Source organism: Spermophilus citellus (assembly GCF_964194105.1).
Source record: "Spermophilus citellus genome assembly, chromosome: 4".
Taxonomy (NCBI): domain Eukaryota; kingdom Metazoa; phylum Chordata; class Mammalia; order Rodentia; family Sciuridae; genus Spermophilus; species Spermophilus citellus.
Genome location: NC_138185.1, coordinates 44,345,089 through 44,363,676, shown reverse-complemented (window position 1 = coordinate 44,363,676; position 18,588 = coordinate 44,345,089). Strand labels below are relative to the sequence as shown.

Genomic DNA, 18,588 nt, shown 5'->3' with positions numbered 1-18,588 from the left:
ATAATCAGCTGTGTCAACAAAATGACTTCCTTGATATAATGAGAGCAATTAAGATTAGAGAAGGGAGGAAGAGCAGGAAGAAAAGACTAGCAATAAACAGAGACATGAAGGGGGAGGGAAAGGGAAAGAAAATGGGAATTACATGGAAATGGAGGGAGAGCCGCATTGTTATACAAAAATACATATAAGAGGCTGTGAGGGGAATGGGAAAATTAATAAGGAGAGAAATAAACTACAGTGGATGGGGTAGATAGAGAGGATGGGAGGGGAGGGGAGGGGAGGGGGGATAGTATAGGACAGGAAAGGTAGCAGAATACAACAGTTACTAATATGGCATTTTGTAAAAATGGGGATATTTAAATGATATGATTTTGAAATCTGCGTTGGGGGTAAATATGGGAGTTCATAACTCACTCAAAGCTTATGTAAGAAATATGCTATGTCAAGAGCTGTGTAATGTTTTGAACAACCAATAAAAAAAAAAAAAAAAAAAAACAGCTGACCCTCATGTTATGGTTTAAGCCCCCTAAATGGTTGGCATCCTGATACTTAACATTGTTCATAGCCAGAACCTTGAACAGATTTGTCCTGCTTGCCCATCTATGTTTTGGGGTTCTTCTTTATGGACCATACTTACTCCTTAAACCCACCTTTATAATGCTTCTCTCATAAGGACTTCTAACTTTCCTCCTCTATTGCAATTCACATTTATCTCTGAGGTAATGTGGTTTCTGGCCATTCTCATAAACAACTGATCTGGCAAACACTTCACAACCCTCACCTTAACTTGCAACACAAATGTCTTCCTCACCTTACAAGACCTTAGAGCCAACAAAGTAAGAGAATCAGAGTGAGATGACTGCTAACCAAAGGCTTTCTCAGTGACCTCACAGTGAAGCCCGCACCAAAGGCCATCTTTTAAAATAGTTTCTTTCTTCCAAAGCTTATTTGAAAGAGGCACTTTGAGGAGAAGCTCATTTCCTTGAAATATCAAAGAACTTCAAACCAAAAGATGATAGATTTTTCTGGAGACATGTTGCAAAGTGAATACATAAATTCCTGCAGAGTATATGCAGAAATATTATGAAGAATTCATTCCTGCTGCAGTTTGTCCACCACCCTCAATATTACATTTAGCTAACTTAATTTTCCGTGGATCAAATTTATTCAAAGTTAAATTTCTCTTAATAGGTCATCTGAGTAAACAATTTCAAGTGTTATTTGCCAAAGAAACAATATGTTTCCAGGCTTCAGATGAAATCGGCAGTGTCAGGCTAAGAAAACAACCTTAAAAATTCACAGAGAGCTGGAACAATTACAGAAAAAAAAAAAAATGAAGCCTGGAGGTCAGTCTTTGTCATGCAATTCTGGAGGTAAAAAAATAAAATTACAAATTTCCACTAAAACCAAGACTTTGAAGAGCAGACGAATGGTGTTTAAAACACACACACACACACACACACACACACACACACACACACATATATCAATGTGTCTTTAAATGGCCACTGTCACGTGAAGGCAGTGCTGCCACACTAGTCAGTGAGTCAATATTGTCATTCTGAATAGGCCTCCTGCACCCTGGGCTTCATTTTATCTGAAAACGGGATGCTCTGTACTCTTGGCTTTCGAGGAGAGGAGCAAATGAATTAGAAGACAGGTTGAGGTCTAGCATAGAATTTTGCAAAAGCAAAATAAGTTATTAAGAGAAGTGGAGGTCAGTCGGACAAGGTGGTACATGCCTGTAATCCCCAGTAGGAGGGGGATCGCGAGTTCAAAGCCAGCCTCAACAACTTAGCGAGGCCCTAAGCAACTCAGCAAGACCCTGTCTCTAAATACATAAAATGTAAAAAAGGGTTGGGATGTGGCTCAGTGGTTAAGCGCTCCATTTTTGGGTACGGGGTCAGTCCCCAGTACCAAAACAACCAACCAAAAAAAGTGGATGATGTCGTGGAGTAAGTAGAAGTTTTTGGTCAATTTCTATTCATGAAATGTCTCCGAATTTTTGGATTTGTGCAATGGAAGGAATAAAGTATCTGAAGATCTATTTCATTGGTGAATAAATGGACATCTGAGAAGCAAACCAGCCTGATATCCTCAATAGGAAATAGAGTCACAAAAGAGGTGATTCTATCTCTAGTCCCTGAATCTACAGCCTTTCCTCTGATGGCATCTAAAGGCAGGCATACCAAGAATCTGAAAAATCTGTGATATCACAGGTAGCAAATGAATATGAACAGGCATTAAATTAACTCTTGAAATGTGACCTTAATACCATTACTCACATAGCCACAGCCACGGACACACTGGTACCTCGAATGCTCGGGTTCCTGTGGAAATAATCACCCCTATGAACACAGAGGGAACCCTGATCCATGGTCTCTGTTCAGTACCAGGTTGCTGCTGACATCACCACAAATAGGAAGGGAGGGAGTCTAGAAACCACAGGGCTCCTTCCTACCCCTATATTAAGACTTTTCAGAGCAGAAACCACCATATTCAAACAGCACACATCCTATTCATTGCATCCAGGGCCTCTTAAGTGGAGATGAATACAGCAGACCCCCTTATCCACAGTTTCATTTTCCTTGGTTTCAGTGACCCACAATTTCAGTTACCTGAAATATCAAATATAAAATATTAAATAGAAAATTCCAGAAGTTAACAATCAGCTCTCAAGCACAGTTGGAAAGAATAAAAGATAGATCCTCCTTGTGCCCAACCCCCAAACCCTACATAATCTATATTATGTCCCAAAATATTAAATGTCCCAAATATCAAATAGAAAATTCCAGAAGTGAATAATTCATTATTTTTACATAAATTTTATTACGGTATATTGTTATATTTGTTCTATTTTTTATTGTTGTTAATATCTTACCATGCCTGTTATCCTAAGTATTATATATGAGAAGAAAAACAGTGTATATAGGGTTCTATGCCATTGGCGGTTTCCACTGGGGGGGGTCTCGAATACTCCCTATGGATAGGGGTTTATTGTCCTATTAAAAATGTAATTCTAAATCAGAGCTGTGCATGCCTGGAATCCTCGTGGCTCGGGAGGCTGAGACAAGAGGATCGTGAGTTCAAAGCCAGCCTCAGCAATTTAGTGAGGCCCTAAGCAGCTCAGTGAGACAGTGAGACCCTGTTTCTAAATAACATACAAAATAGTGCTGGGGCTGTGGTTCAGTGGTCAAGTACCCCTGAGTTCAATCCCTGGTACTCCACTTCACCCCCCCCCCAAAAAAAAAAAAGAATATTAAGTCAGGACCTGAAAAGCACTTTGGTTATCAACATCTTTTCATGAAATATCTGCTCAGTTAAAACTGAGAAACAGACCTCCCACAGCATTCTGGGAAGGGCACTGAGGTAACTGGGTGTGTTACCTTGGTGCGCCCATGTGTATGTATGTGTGTAGCAGGTTTTGACCACATTGTTATTAAACACAGAGATGATGAGCAGAGGGGGTGGTGCTCATTACCATGTGTGGGATATTCAAAGTTTCTATGTGTGAGAAGACAGTCCTTGAGCCTCACTTTCCAGCTAACTAGCTGCTCAGACTTGGACCACCTAAAATTGTGGATTACTGACAAAACTAGTTAGTTGCATCTGCCTATTCTTATAGAAATCAACTAGAGAATGTGGCTCTAAAAATCCTGCACTGTGGCCCACCCATAATATGGAAATGTGTACCCCTCAGCAGACAGTGGGAAGTTCGTAAGTAAACTACTACAGAGCAATAAAACACACAGCATTAAGCTGTACATACTTCATTACTTCATTACCAATTCTCACAGCAGTCATGAAAGGTTGGAATGATTATTACAATTTCACAGAGAAGCAGACAAGCTTAGATAACCTCATTATGTTGCCAAAGCCCATAGCTTTTAATCTGGGATTCAAACCCAGGTGAGCATGACTCCAATACCCAGGTTAGATAGATATGGGCTTTCAGATATACACATCACCTTAGCCTTGAGATATTTACAAAAGAGCTGGAAGGACAGGACATGTGTCCAAATACAACAGGAAGCTCTAGACCAGCCTATCCAATAGTCCTTTCTGTGCTGATGGAAATGTTTAAAACCTGTGCTGTCCGGTTATGGCAGCCGCATGTGGCTATTAGATGTTTGACATATGGCTAGGACAATTGAGAATCTGAATTTCTTATTTTATTTAATTTGAATTCATTTATATTTAAATCATCATTGAATGTCCACATTGGTTGGCACAGTTAGAGACATTTCATTCCAATAGCATTCAGAAAAACGACTGGTCCCCACTGTTCAAACAGGCTTTGTGATGGATTACATGCTCTGACAAGTTAGGGTTTGAACAGGACTCTCCCTGTTTCCGGCATGCTCTTCTTCCCTATAGAATTAAGTTCACAATCAAGGGCCCCCAAAATGAAGCCCAGTCCCTTTAGTCTACAGATAAGGAAATAAAAAATGTCTATTCTGGTTCCGTATCATTTTTGGACCTGCTATACATAATGTGACAGCTGTCTTTTATTGCCTCCCATTCCCCTCCTAAAGCCATTCATTTCCTCTCCTTCCCTGTGCCCTCCCTTCCATCTCCAGAAGGGGTTGAGTCTGTGCTCTTTATATCAACCAGGACACATTCCTTGCTACCCACAAAGCTGGTCCTTCCCTCTCTTGGAATGGCTTTCAATGCACTTGAGGTTTCTACACCTGCCACTCTGAGAAAGCCATTTCTTAGTACAGTTAGCAAGGCACTCAGAGACAGCCTACCCACCTACCTCCCAAAACACAACCCCAACAATAGGGAACAGAAGCCCTCCATCCCCACTGGCTCTGCACATGTCTAAATCCAACACAGGAGGCTTGTCACTCTATCTTGTCTTCTCTATTCTTTCCATACCAAAGGTGACAACTGGATTCTCTAATACTGTGTTTCCTGTCTTTCAACATTTCACTCAGCATCGGCTCTTAGTTGAGAAAGATGTTGTCATGGTTTGGATATGAGCTATCCTCCAAAAATCTTCTGTGTTGATGGTCAGAAGTAAAATGATTAGCTCATGAGAACTGTGACCTAATCAGTGTATTACTCCATTTGAAGATTTAATAATTTGAATGGACTAATTACATGCTGGGGCACACTGGGAGGAAGTTAAGTGACTAGGGGCATCCTTTGGGGTTTATATTTTGTTTCCTGATCCTCCCCTTGTCTCCCTGCCTCCCAGCTACCATAAGCTGAGCGATCTTTCTCCCACACACTTCTGCCATGATGTTCTGCCTCACCTTAGGCCCAAAGTGATGGCATCAGTTGACTGTGGGCTGAACCTCTGAAACCATCACTCCATCATAACCTTTTTTCTCTTCCAAATTGGTCTTGTTGGGAATTTGGGTCACAACAATGTAAAGCTGACTAACATAGATGTTGAAAAAAATGTTTGACTACAGGATCAGATCAGCTAACAGACTCCCTGGCCCAGAAACTACACTGTTCCTGTCATGGCCTGTAGGACAGCCCTTGGTAAGGGGCTATGTTTCTTAGAATCTATATGGCTCTATGCTCTCAGCTGGGGCACTCGAGCCCATCATGGACATCTTCATTTCTAGCTAATACGCTTCACTAACCTTCAAAAATGTTCCTTGTGAGCATTTAATAACCACAGTAACCTTTGAATTCTCCAACTTGAGGAATATAGATTATGTAGGATTTGGGGGCTGGGTACAAGAAGGATCTGTTTTTTATTCTTTGCAACTTTGCTTGAGAGCTGATTGTTAAGATTCTCAGTATGGTAGTAAAGGGTACTTCTACCTACCTTCCCCAAACAGAATAACTACACAACTTCCTGAAACACTTTCTATACTCAAACGTAGGTAGTTTTTTGTGGATGCATTGATGACTGTTATATCCATTCATGATGACGCTAAAATCAGACAGGTTTTTGGATGTGGGATCAACATGTTGTTAAGCTCATGGGCCCTTGGAAAGAGCACACATGAGTCCCAAGTGCACACTAGGAAAGGAAGGGAAGCCCCAGAGAGCTTGGAAGTCTATGTTAGGGTCATAAATATGGCTACAGACCTAATCCTTCCCACAGCTGGTTTTTGTACAGCCTGTGAGCTAAGAATGATTTAAATTTTTTTTAAAGCAATGTTAAAAAAAAAAAAAACCACAACTTTTTTAGAGACTGTATTACAGACACTATTTTACTGCCTGGTTCTTTCCAGAACAAGTTTTCTGACCCCTGTTCTAAACTTTTAGCAACTTCATCCACCCAGAGGTGTACTTTTCAGTTTCCTGAGGACTGATAAACTGAGTCCCAATAATCCCTAGTTCCCATTGATCCTCTTTGAATTTATTTTCTTTTTTCAGGTCAGTAATACTAGAAGTAAAATGTTCCATGAATCTTTCCAAGAATAGGCACAATACATATCAAATAGAACAAAAGATAGATGCATAAATGCATATTTACTTCTTCCAAGAAGATCAACGTCATGTGTCTTTCCTGTGACAAAACCAAGGCTCCCGATTAAAGACCAGTCAGAAAGGATCCCAGGAATCAAAGCAAAGAGAGCTGCAAAGCGTCCTCACTCATCCTTCTCCTGTCACATCCTCTCGCTTGCTAGTGTCAGACTCCATTTGATATCAGTATGAAATCAGGACAGCACTGACTTTGACTTACCTTCTTCTTAACTCCACTAGGAAAAGAAGACAGAGCTGGAAACATACCTTTATAACCCCTTCGTTTCTCACCTTTGAGTTTCTTAGACAGCTACCCTAAATGTCCTTCAAGTGTCTCAGTATTTGAAATCAAAGGCAAAATATGTCATCCAGCCGTTCCTCAGCCATAACCAGAGAAAATGGTAGCCACCACTGAGTGCATAGACATTGCTGTTACCTGGTTCAGTGCAGTTCTTGCTGCTCCGGAATCCTGTATCTTCAGAAGTCAGAGTATCATTCACCTGCATTAGCTTCCTTCCTACCATCCATTTTCTGTCTTCCCCTATGAGGTCCATGAGGTCAAGCTCTAGAGAAAAAAAAAAAAAAAGACAACAACCACACATTAACTAACAGCTGTTTCAGCCTTTACCAATGCTGGATGTGCAGTGCCTTTATTAGCCATCATTTTCTCAGCCCTGCCTAGATCCCCCTCAAGCCATCCTGCCTTTACCCACCTAAGGGCTTTCACTGGATTCTATTGGGCCCAACAGAGGCAACTCTCGGCCAATGATACCTAGAATTTGTTGTATCAATACCTAACTGCTTGAATGGGATGACTTTATGGTGTGAATTCTAAACTGGGTTCCTAAGTTTTCCCCAATAATTGATAATTGATAAGCTCCAATTATCAACAGTATAATTCTCTTAATAAAGTTCATTTCGTTAGTGATTGTCTCTCCCCTGTCTCGAAATTTCCTGCACCCAATGTTTAACAATCAATTCTCGAATTGGAAAAGCATTCCAGAAATGTAGCCATTGGTCTATTTCCAAGCTATCAATAATATTCCCATTAAGGCCAATTTTAAGTTACCTACATGACATCCCTGAGAATGGAATTGGGAAGAGACGAGTGCAGTCATTTCCATTATGTCAGCAAAGCTGGCTTCAGCCTACCAACCACTGGCATTTCTTTACTCAGAATTACCTTCTGAATAAACCATCTGCCACTGAACATGAGCTCAGGATCTGTCTCTTGGGGTTACCCAAATTAGGTTACCATTTCACCATCTCCATGTTGTTAAGCTCATGGGCCCTTGGAAAGAGCACACATGAGTCCCAAGTGCACACTAGGAAAGGAAGGGAAGCCCCAAAGAGCTTGGAAGTCTATTTCAGGGTCATAAAATATGGCTACAAACCTAATAGTCCAGTGAGCACCACAAAGTAAGTTTTTTAAAAAAAAAGAAATTAAGGAAAAAGCAGAGCACAGAATACATGTTAGAGGCTGAGCATGTGACAGAGTTCAGGTCTCTGGCTAAGATGACCATGGGGATGGTGGGGGAAAGAACAGAGATCAAAGGGCATATACAAGGAAAGAACACAGTCTATTCTGTTTAGGACATGTTGAGTTTGAAGTATCTTCAGGGTATCAAAAGGTAAGTATATGACCTGTGGGTAGATATTCCTCAGGTGAGAAAACTAATGTACAAAAGGCCCCAAGAGAATAATGAGCAAATAGGGAAGAACATGAGACATATGTCTGGGTGGGATCTCTATATGTTCCATGTGAAGATAGAGATCCCGGGGTGACTACTGAGAAGGAATGGAAGAAGAAATCTTGGGAAATCTAACATTCCTCCAGGGGGCAAATAGAGTAAAAGAATCAAGTAAAGGCTCAGGACAGGAAGGGAAAGAGCAAGGGAACATGGTATCATGGAAGGGAGGCAGAAAGAGAATTCAAGAAAAGAATAGTGAATGGATGGAGCTGGAGAATATCATGCTAAGAGAAATAAGCCAATCCCAAAATACCAAAGGCCAAATGTCTTCTCTGATATGCAAATACTAATTCACAATAGAGGTTGGGGGTAGGGAAAAATAGAGGTACTCTGGACTAGGTAAAGGGGAGTGAAGGGAGGGTAGGGGGTATGAGGGTAGGAAGGATAGTAGAATGAATCAGACAATATTACCCTGTGTACATATATGATTACTCGACCATTCTACAGTGGGATTCTACATCATGTGCCACCAGACGAATGAGAAGTTATATTCCATTTATGTATGATGTATCAAAATGCATTCTACTGTTATGTTTACTATTTAGAACAAACTTTAAAAAAAATGTTCAGATAAATAAATAAATAAGTGAGAGCTAATAGCACCTATTAAAAAAGAAAAGAAAAGAGAGTAGTCAGTGGTCCTAACTATCACAGACAAATTTTAAAAGACAAAGGCAAAGAAATGGCAATTTGAACTAGACATCAGGGGTCATTGGGAGACGGAGGCAACCAATTAAGATGGCTCTTTCTAACAACTTGGCACTAAAGGAAGAAATTATATGAGCCCATGACTAACTCTTGGATGTCTAGAACAGCTATGGTCAGAAAATGGATATAAATACAAGAGAGGGCCTAATTTATGGTTCCCAGGTCCTTCATACAAGGTCACAGGGTTCACCCAGCCACGTTGACATGGTATTCTGAAATGGTCAAGGAAGAGCTAAAAGTTCTCCTGCTCCCTTCTCTATTCCTATAGTGGTTCAGTTCCCATGTGATTCCACCATCATTATTAAATTTGATCCTCACGGTACCACTCAGGAAAGAAAGGGGAAACATGAACATGGTTTCTCCAACACCTAATCAGTACTGGCTCAGAGTTGGTGCTCAGTAGGTACAAGTTGAAATTATCATTCCCATTGTACCTATGCATAAAGAGAGACTCGTGGAAATTTCTGGAAATGCCAATGTTTGTGGGTACCTCACCTAAGCCAAAAGGACACATAGAGTATCATATACTGAGGTCTTTCTCAGTCAAACACAGCCCTACTCCCTGAGGTAAAATTATCAAGATGCCTAATTATAACTTATATGTATTGGTCAGGACATCCCCAGATTTTTTTTTTCTCAAAACAAAAGAGGGGCCAGGCACACTGATGGATGCTTATAATGCCAGTGGTTTGGGAGGCTGAGGCAGGAGGATCACACATTCAAAGCCAGCCTCAGCAAAAGCAAGGTACTAAGCAACTCAGAGAGACCTTGTCTCTAAATAAGATACAAAAAGAGCTAGGGATGGGGCTCAGCAGTTGATTGACCCTGAGTTCAATCCCCAGTACCAAAAAAAAAAGGTGGGGGGGGTGAAATACTAATAACTTTTAGACTGAAATACAAAAACCTACATTGTAGCCACATCTATCACCTTATCCAAAATTGTCAAAACACCACCAAAGGAATAATTCAAAGTTTTCTAAGCATTTGTGCTGTTTGGTTAAATGGAATGGTTAACTCTTATGCTTGAGAATAAGAAGAGGAAAAAAAATTTTCAAGAATTCATGAAAAAACAATGAGGTCAGAGGATTTAAACTCCAACAAGCAGTCCTCGATGTGAATGTAATATTATATCATCAAAAAAATGACCTAAAAATGTGGATAAAGGCATTTCCTTCATCTCAGGCTGGGTTTCCTCAGAAGCAACCCCTCAGGGGAAGATTATATGGGAGGTGATTCCAGGAAGAACCTATAAGGAAATAGGGAAGTGGGGCAGAGAAGGTATGTTTTAAGCCAGTTGCCAAAATGAGTGAGGAGACCTTGACCACAGCCAGGGTATACATGCATCTCAGCCACCAAGATGTGAGGGAGCACCCACTCCTGGTCTGCCATTAGTTAAAGACTGTTCCAGAGGACATTAATTCTCCATAATTTTCAACCGACCACATGCATATCTAAAGTGAGCTCTGGTGCCCAGCAAGGATCCTGGACAATGAGATGCAAGTTCTAGAAGCTGTAATTTGCCAATATGCACAGAAGAAGCCAGTGCATGGGATATGGACAGGGCACCATGTAGCTGCCAGCCCACGTGGTATCTAGAGAGTCATACTGTGGCTGGCTGACTGGCCATTTACTGTTGTCATAATCTGGGTCAGAGAAAAGCATTCTATGGAACTGCAATTCTAAGGTTCAGGAAGACCCCAAAGGTCTGCAAAGAAATAAATGTATCCCTTCCAATAACTTCCAAAGTTCTTTTTTATGCCAAGTTTCCATGGTTCTGTAATTCTAAGAGAAAAGCTGATACCAATTAAGAGATGTAAAAGTAAAGCCAGCTATTGTAGCAGAAAATTAGAGGATTTTTTTACATAATGATTCAATATCTTCAGGAATTAGAGACTATTAAGGCAGCACCTCTGGATTCCAAAACCTACAAACTTTTATCTCAACAAAAATATACTTGACCACTGACCACTGATATAATAATGCAGAGACTACAGTCTGAGAAAATATGATGAAAACATTGCATTTCATTCATTTTCCTTCCAAGTGAGAACCAAGTTTGACAGCATTATAACCCAGTGAGTTCACTTGTCCTCACAAAACTCCCAGTGAAGGAGAAAACGGCAATTGATTCTGTGGCCAACTTACCTTCAGGGTAAATAAGGCAAAGCAGATGTGATTTGCTTAAGATCAGAGTCAACCCATGGGCCACTTCAACCACCTTTAATAGCTTTCCTGTCTTCCACTTATTGAGTGTCTGTTATATACCAAGGGCTTTCTATTCTTCAACACGTTTCATCTTCACACAAATCCTACATGGAAATATTAGCTCCATGTTTGCAAATAAGGAAAGTGAGGCACTCTGAATAACTTGTCCAAGATTAAGGAAGCAACAGAACAAAGATCTAAACCCAACTTAATTGACTTCAGATTCCAAATTTTTGGGAGTCCCCTGGATGGGATGAAATTCATTGTGGTTGCACTGTCTAGACAATAGTAAGGTAGATGGATAGTGTAGTCCAGTGAACACTGTCTCACTGGAGCTATGTTCCCAGAAACTATTAGGAATAACAGTGAGGCATGACCATCACCCCTGGGAAGCATCACAAAAAACAACAACAACAACAAAGACCTTACTGAAACCCCACTCTATGCCTGATGCTCAGCTCAGTGTAGATTTCCTGGGGACGAAGCTGGTCCCACTGGCCATGCCATGGAGGGTTGCATTCTTGTATTTAGGGAGGAGGAGCAGAGGGTGGTCAGTAGGGAAGCTGTGGAGGGTGGGGAGGGCAAAGGGGATACCAAGAGGTGCCCACACTGCTGCTTTCACTGCTGTCTCCTTGCTCACCTACCCCAGCTTCCTTGCACTTCTCTGCTGCAGCAAAGAGGCTGCTCCGCAAAGCTACACTTGAGCAATGTCAACAAAAACACTTGGCCCCCGTCCACCGCATTCTTGGCTCCTCATCTGCCAGGCCCTGGAAGTTGCATGTTGGCCTAATTAGTCGGGGGGAAGGGGTGAGTGTCGGGGGTGAAGAGGGGAGGCTCCCATGACACATGTCACCAACAGAGGCAGTTTGTATGACTGTGGGCTCCAAAAAGGGAGGACAGGAGTGAAACTGGAAATGGTGTGGGGTGCTGCTGGGAGGGAGGAAGCCCAGTTCTCAATCTGAGCCTCAAGCTGCATGCACTGAGGAAGGAAAGAAAGGGGAGGCTGCATGCCAAGTTTCCATTACAGAGCTGTGTGCTCACCCTCTTGTGTGCTTGCTCTCTCTCTCACACACTCTCTCTCTCTCTCACTCTGCTTGCTTTCTCCATCTCTCTGTGTCTCTCTCCCCTTCCTCCTTCTCATGACTGGAACTTAGAGAGCCCAAGGATTTCTGACACCAAGAATGGGTCTCCTTGGGTCCTCCCTGACAAACAGCCCTAGCTCACAGCCTTCATCCCAAGGCTAATACAGTCTCCTGTGAGCAACTTTATCCCATGGGGCTTCTAGCCCTAACTGAGTGCTGACCCCAGACCCAGCAGAGAGGTAAGGCTGCCTGCTTTCTGCTGAGGGGATTAACTCCTTCAGACACCTGGGGAAGCAGCACAGAGGGACTATGCTGCATAATCAGCAAAAGCATCTTTTATGAGCCAAGTATCCTTCCTGTACCATCTCACCACCTCCTCTTATAGAGTGCTGCCCATTTTTTTTTTTTTTTGATGCTGTTGTTGGAGTTAAATAATCAAGCTGGGGACCAAACCTACATCTGACTGCAAAGTCCAGGTATGCACTTACCACCTTCTCTGGGAGTTCTGGGAGCCTGGAGGAATAGTCTTATAGTATCAAGGCTTTATAACCTTATGTCTGTCTCTTTGAGAGGACATACTAACTTTCCCCTCCCTGTGAACTGAAATGCTGAGCTGCTTTTTGTAAACTAGAATGGAGAGGGCCACCATTCTCAGATATCCAGAGAACCATGCAACAGCCCCTGCCCCCATTTTCAAATGCAGTAACTGAGTCTTGGAATGCCTGCTTAATGCATCCACCTAGAAAGAAGTTAATGGGCACAAGAAACCCAGTGATGGCAGTCGCCACTGACTTTGGCTCTCTGGGCTGGCTCAGTGCTCTTCAACCAAGGCTATAAATACCCCACCAGCAGTTTACACAGCTGCGTCTACTCTATGCACCCCAGGTCTTCACCCCAGAGTTGGAGGTCAGGTTTACATAAGCCAGCTGCCAGCGGACTGTCTTCTGCAGACTCTAGTGAGCACCACCACTCTCCCAGTGACCCCCTTCCTTTCCCTACACCTTGAGTCTCAGGAGGCTTTGCCTGGTGATTCTCACCCTCTGTGAGTGAAGACAGTGCAGTGGAGTCCTGGTTTAATTCATGTGGATATTTTTGCGTGGATTTTTTTTTTTTTTGAGACAGTGTCTCATTGTGTTGCTAGCTTCAAACTTGCAAACCTCCTGCCCCAGCTTCCCAAGCTGGACTGACAGTTGGCTTCACATGGATTTTTGAGGGAGGATCACGGGCGAGGTACCAGGGATTGAACTCAGGGGCACTCGGCCACTGAGTCACTTCCCCAGCCCTACTTTGTATTTTTTTATTTAGAGATAGGGTCTCACTGAGTTGCTTAGCACCTCGCCATTGCTGAAGCTGGCTTTGAACTCCTCTTGTCTCAGCCTTCAGAGCTGCTGGGATTACAGGCATGTGCCACCATGCCTGGCTTCCACGTGGATTTTTTAAACAAAATCTTCCCTTTGCATTTGCATGTGGTCCTTAGAAAGGAATACAAATTGTAGAAAGGTTGCAACTCACCAAACTGAGCTCTCCAAAACCACCAGGAGGAAGAAGCTAGGAGCTAAATAAACTCTGCAACTGGGTTCCCTCAACTCCCTCCACTTCCTCAAAGCTTCCCAAAAGACAGGAGAGATCCAGAAAAGGAGTCTGGAAGAAGAACTCAGTTGCAGAGAGGTCATGGATTCCATTTAAACTTCTCTCCTTCTAGCTGTTTCCACACTATGTCTGGTGGGCAAAGAGTCTCTGAGAAATAGGCAGGCTAGGTCAAATCCTCCCTCCAGTGTCTCCAACTCAACCATGGCACTCACAGACAGCAGCCTTCATACTTGATTTAAACTTCTTCCCAGAACCTCCACTCAAAGAGGAAACATATAGAGATTGAACCCAGTTGGGAATCTCAGTCCCTCAAAGGAGACCTCTCTTTCTCTCAGAGGGGAAGGGGGAGCAGTAACTAACCCCAGTCACCTGCTCAATTGAAACAGGGCATTTCACTTGATGCCCTGTCCTCTGCACCTGGCAGCATTCAGAACCTCCTGGGGCCTGAGTGGGAATCTGCATCTAACAAGACCCACAGGAGACCCCTGGGCATACTGGGGTCTGAGTTGCTATTCCGAACATGATCAGCAAAAAGACTATACAGAGCATGCAAGGACCTGGCATTGTTGCTAGGCCAAGGACACAGGGAAAGCAGAAAGAAGGGAAGGCAAGGACCTAATCAAGCTGCCAGGGCTCCAGGGCTTCCCTGTGAAATGGGTGATATTCAGTGATGTTGTGCATCTGTGGTGACTGTCCCCATTACCAGTCTCCATGCAAACTTACCCAAGAAAATGCAAAGACAATGGCCAGCTTCCTCACTACTTCCCACCCAAATCTCCTCGTCCTCCTGTCCACCTCACACTGATCCCTCCACTGTCTCCCTCTATTGCCTACACTGACCCTGACAGTCTGTGTAGGGGAAGGGGTGAGGTGGCTGATCCCCTAGCAAGGATGGCCTTGGGAACAAGGGACAACCCAAAGCACTCAAAGGCCTGAGCCAAGAGTCCAAACTGCCCCCAAATGCATGTTCTTCCATGGATATTGGAAATACCAAGAAGGGTTGTTTGTGAGACTGAGACTATGGTAGGGAAGTCCATACAGCCTCCTACTCCTCACTGCTTACACTGGGAAGCCCTTCTCTCAGGCTGTCTTCGAGGAGCCCCCAGGAACCTGCTCACCAGTTTCTGCCTGTCTTTATTCAATCATTCATCCCCAGCCTCTGGCTTTGTTTTCTTATCACTGGGTCTCTAGCCCCATCTGCCCCCCAAAAGCTGGCCTGAAACTTAGCAGATGCATCATAGCCATCATGTCCTAATGTTTCATTAAGGCCACCACCTGGGGAAGACTGGGGGGTAGTCAACAAACCCCCAAGAGAAGAAGGAAGCATTGAGTGCCCAGGGAAGGGCACTCCCTGGGCATTGAGTGTCCAGGGAAGATCCCAGATAGGCCAACAGCACCCCCTCAGGATCATGTCCTTTGACTTGGGGGTTAAGTAATAGGCACAGGGATTTTAGAGGCAAATCTGAACCAGAATCCGGATTTTCTGGGATCTTAGCCTTGCTACTCAGAGGACCAGCATATCCATATCACCTGGGAGCTTGTGAGAAATGCAGAACCCTGCATCAGACCCTGTACTTTCATAAAGTGACTCATGTGCACACTGGAGTTAAAGACGGATCGTCCAAGTCCCCACTGTTTGAACTCTCAGTCTCTCAAGTCCAAAATCAGAGTTCCCCTCAACATCTCCAGGAATTTAAAAAGCCCTTCAGGAAGACCACATAAGCCCCCACTAAAGGTGGGCTTTAGCATCCACATGGGGTCTAGGACACCCAGAGACACTTCCTCCCTTATATGCCTCAATAGTACCCTTTTATAACTGCCTTGAGAGCCTTGAGAAACTTCAGGTCCCAGCAGCCTGGTTTCAGAGCATTCACGTTTCACAGCAGCCCCATCTTTCTTTATTGAACTACTAACTAAAGCAAATGGGGCTGTTCAAACAACCTGCAGGGCTGACCCCCAGGAGTGTACCCTTCCCAGAGCCTGCCTTCCTCTTTATGATCTGTAGACACCTCAGGGGTCCAAGCTTAGCCCTGAGAACTGACTTGCTTCTCCGTCTCCCTTTTCTCTGCTCATAGCTACTCCTGAAGGCTCTCTGATGTCTTTTGATGACTTCCCACGATCTGCACCAGCCCCAAGGCTCAGGTCTCCTCATGAATCTCTCTCCTGACTAGCCTCACTTGAAGAGGACCCCCTTCCTCCCTCCCCCCCCCTCTCTCTCTCTCACACACACACACACACACACACACACACACACACACAATGTCTATAGGGTTTTCTTGCAGTGGAGTAAATGTTTGGATCCCCACTCATTTATGTGTTGAAATCCTAACCCCCTAGATGATGATAATAGGAAGGTGATTAGGTTACAGCTGGGTGTAGTCACTGAAACCCAGGGATGGGATTAATGCTCTTATAAAGGGATCCCAAGAAGTTTTTTAACCTCTTTTATACCACATGAGGGAGGACACAATAAGACAGCAGGATGCAACCCACAAAAGGGCCCCCACCAGAACCTGATCATGCTGTCCCCCCCGATCTCAGACTTCCATCCTCCAGAACTGTAAGAAATAAATTTTTCTTGTTTAAGCCACCAAGTCTATGGTATTCTTCTATACCTGGCTAAGACATTTATCAAACACTAATGCATGTATATGCACATAACCTTGTTTAAATGCAGATTCTGAGTCAGAAGACCTGGGATGGGCTCTGTGATTCTGTAGTTCTTACAAATTCCCAGTGGACACCAGCACTGCTTATCCAAAAACCACTCTGGGCAGTGAGACATAATAATATCTTTAAATAAATGCATGCATGCATGCATGCATGAAAGGGTCTGACTTGGTACATGCAAATGTGCGCCCCAGCTGGGCTGAATTTCAGGAAGAAAATTGCAAGTTTCTGGGCAATGCATTCTGCAGTAGCCCCAAGAACTCTCAACGACCTCCAGGTGGGTGGGACTGAGCAACTCCAATGGAATACATGCCTTTGGAAGTGAAATGGTAGGAATTAAAGCGAAGAAGTGATGTTTTCATCAGTTTTGTGACCCGTCTAACAGGAAAGAGAGGATGAAGGTGTTAGAGACATTCATCTCTTAGTGCAGTCATTTTGCAGAACTATAGTTAGCCCCCAACAAAAGCAGGTACCTACTGGGTGTTAAAGATTATTATATAGGACTCAGAAACAAATACTAAAAGCAAATCATGTGCTCACTATACTTCATGAGGGGTAAACAGATATAAACCACAAATTTCCCAGGTAGCAGGGGCATGGTACAGTTTTACCCTACCCATTCCTGTTATCCTGAATGATTTAAGGACAAGAAACTAATTCATCTCATCCTTTGTTGATATCTGTGAAACGGGTATTATAACAAAAGCAGTGTTCAAGAAGGGGAAAGGGTGGACTAGAGTTGTGGCTCGGTGGTAGAGTGCTTGCCTTGCATGTGTGAGGCCCTGGGTTCAATCCTCAGCACCACATATAAATAAACAAATAAAGGTATTGTGTCCATCTACCACTAAAAAATATTTTTAAGAAAAGGGAAAGCGGGGAAGAAAGAGGAGGTTGATGGTAACAGATGGACCCACATTTTGATAAGGGAAATGTGGATTCCTAACTCTGAAATGGAAATCATCTTTCAGATAGAGGCTTCCAGTTAAAATTCTACTTTTCACACTCCCTGGGCTTTTCTTTGACCATCTGGCCTGATTCTAACCTGACCGGGAACTTTGGGATATTAAATAGAGAAACATCTGTTTAAGCCACCAAGTCTATGGTATTCTGCTATACATGGCTAAGATATTTCTCAAACATTAATATTCATGCATGCACATAACCTAGGAAGTGGCTACCGATCCTCTTCTAAATTCTTGAAATGCTCCCCAAGAACATTCTAAAAAGCAGAACTCCAATAACCATGGTGATCAGTCTAGATCTGTGCTGTCCAAAAAGAACTCTCCATTGGATTGTCAGGTGCCTGTGCTGTCCAATATGGCAGCCATCAGCCACATGTGGCTATTATTCATTTTAAATATGACTATGCAACTAGTAATGACATCTTTAAAATTTAATTTTAATTACTATAAATTTAAATAGCTACATGTGACCAGTGGTTACACTAAGGGTTGGCCTTACCCCATAAGCAGGATGTACTTTACCTTGGAAGCAAGGTAAAGAACTAAGGTGGAATCTCAATTCTGTCAGCACACTGCAGGGGCAAGGCAAGGCAAAGAAAACTTCAAGGGCATTTAGACAGAGATAATCAACATTCTAATAAGACAAAGAAGAAGATAGGGCTGACTAACTTTTTATTTGGGGCTTCCTTTTTGTTGTTGTTATTGTTGTTTGTTTTTTGCCTGGGATGAAGAATCATCCATTAACAGTAAGTCATGACATTAACAATAAGTCAATCTCACTATTCGAAGAAAATGGAAAGAATCATTAGTACTAAAAAGGAGCCTTATAAGATTTGGATCTGGAATGTACCCCAAAGGCTCATGTGTAGACAAGTGATTTTGTTCTGTGACACAGAAGCATCCCTCAATCAAGATTTAAAGAAAAACCAACACAAGTTAATCAAGAAAAGCATCTGAAGTCTACATAGGAAGGTAGCTGGGCTTATGGTAATAGGGAATCAGTATCTCGAGCATTTGGCAACTAGGGATTCTGGCCCCAGATTTGTCGCTAGCTTTAGACTGTTGGAGAAACTGAATCACTATATTTCAAATATTGCATCTGAAATTGAAAGGCATGAATGAGGTAACCTCTAAAGTTTCTCAAGTTTGGAATTTAAGGATTCATACATGAATGTGTGTGACTGT

General features: G+C 42.9%; 1 protein-coding gene across 2 annotated transcripts in view; it reads right to left on the bottom strand.

Moving 5' to 3' along the window:
• The window catches only part of SLC24A3 (solute carrier family 24 member 3), a 531,314-nt gene that overhangs the window by 449,861 nt on the left and 62,865 nt on the right, over positions 1-18,588 (bottom strand). For both annotated transcript variants that reach the window (XM_081291807.1, XM_081291806.1), the window contains exon 2: positions 6,872-7,000. In XM_081291807.1, the coding sequence (XP_081147933.1) occupies positions 6,872-7,000 (129 nt within the window). The remainder of the gene's footprint in view (positions 1-6,871; positions 7,001-18,588) is intronic.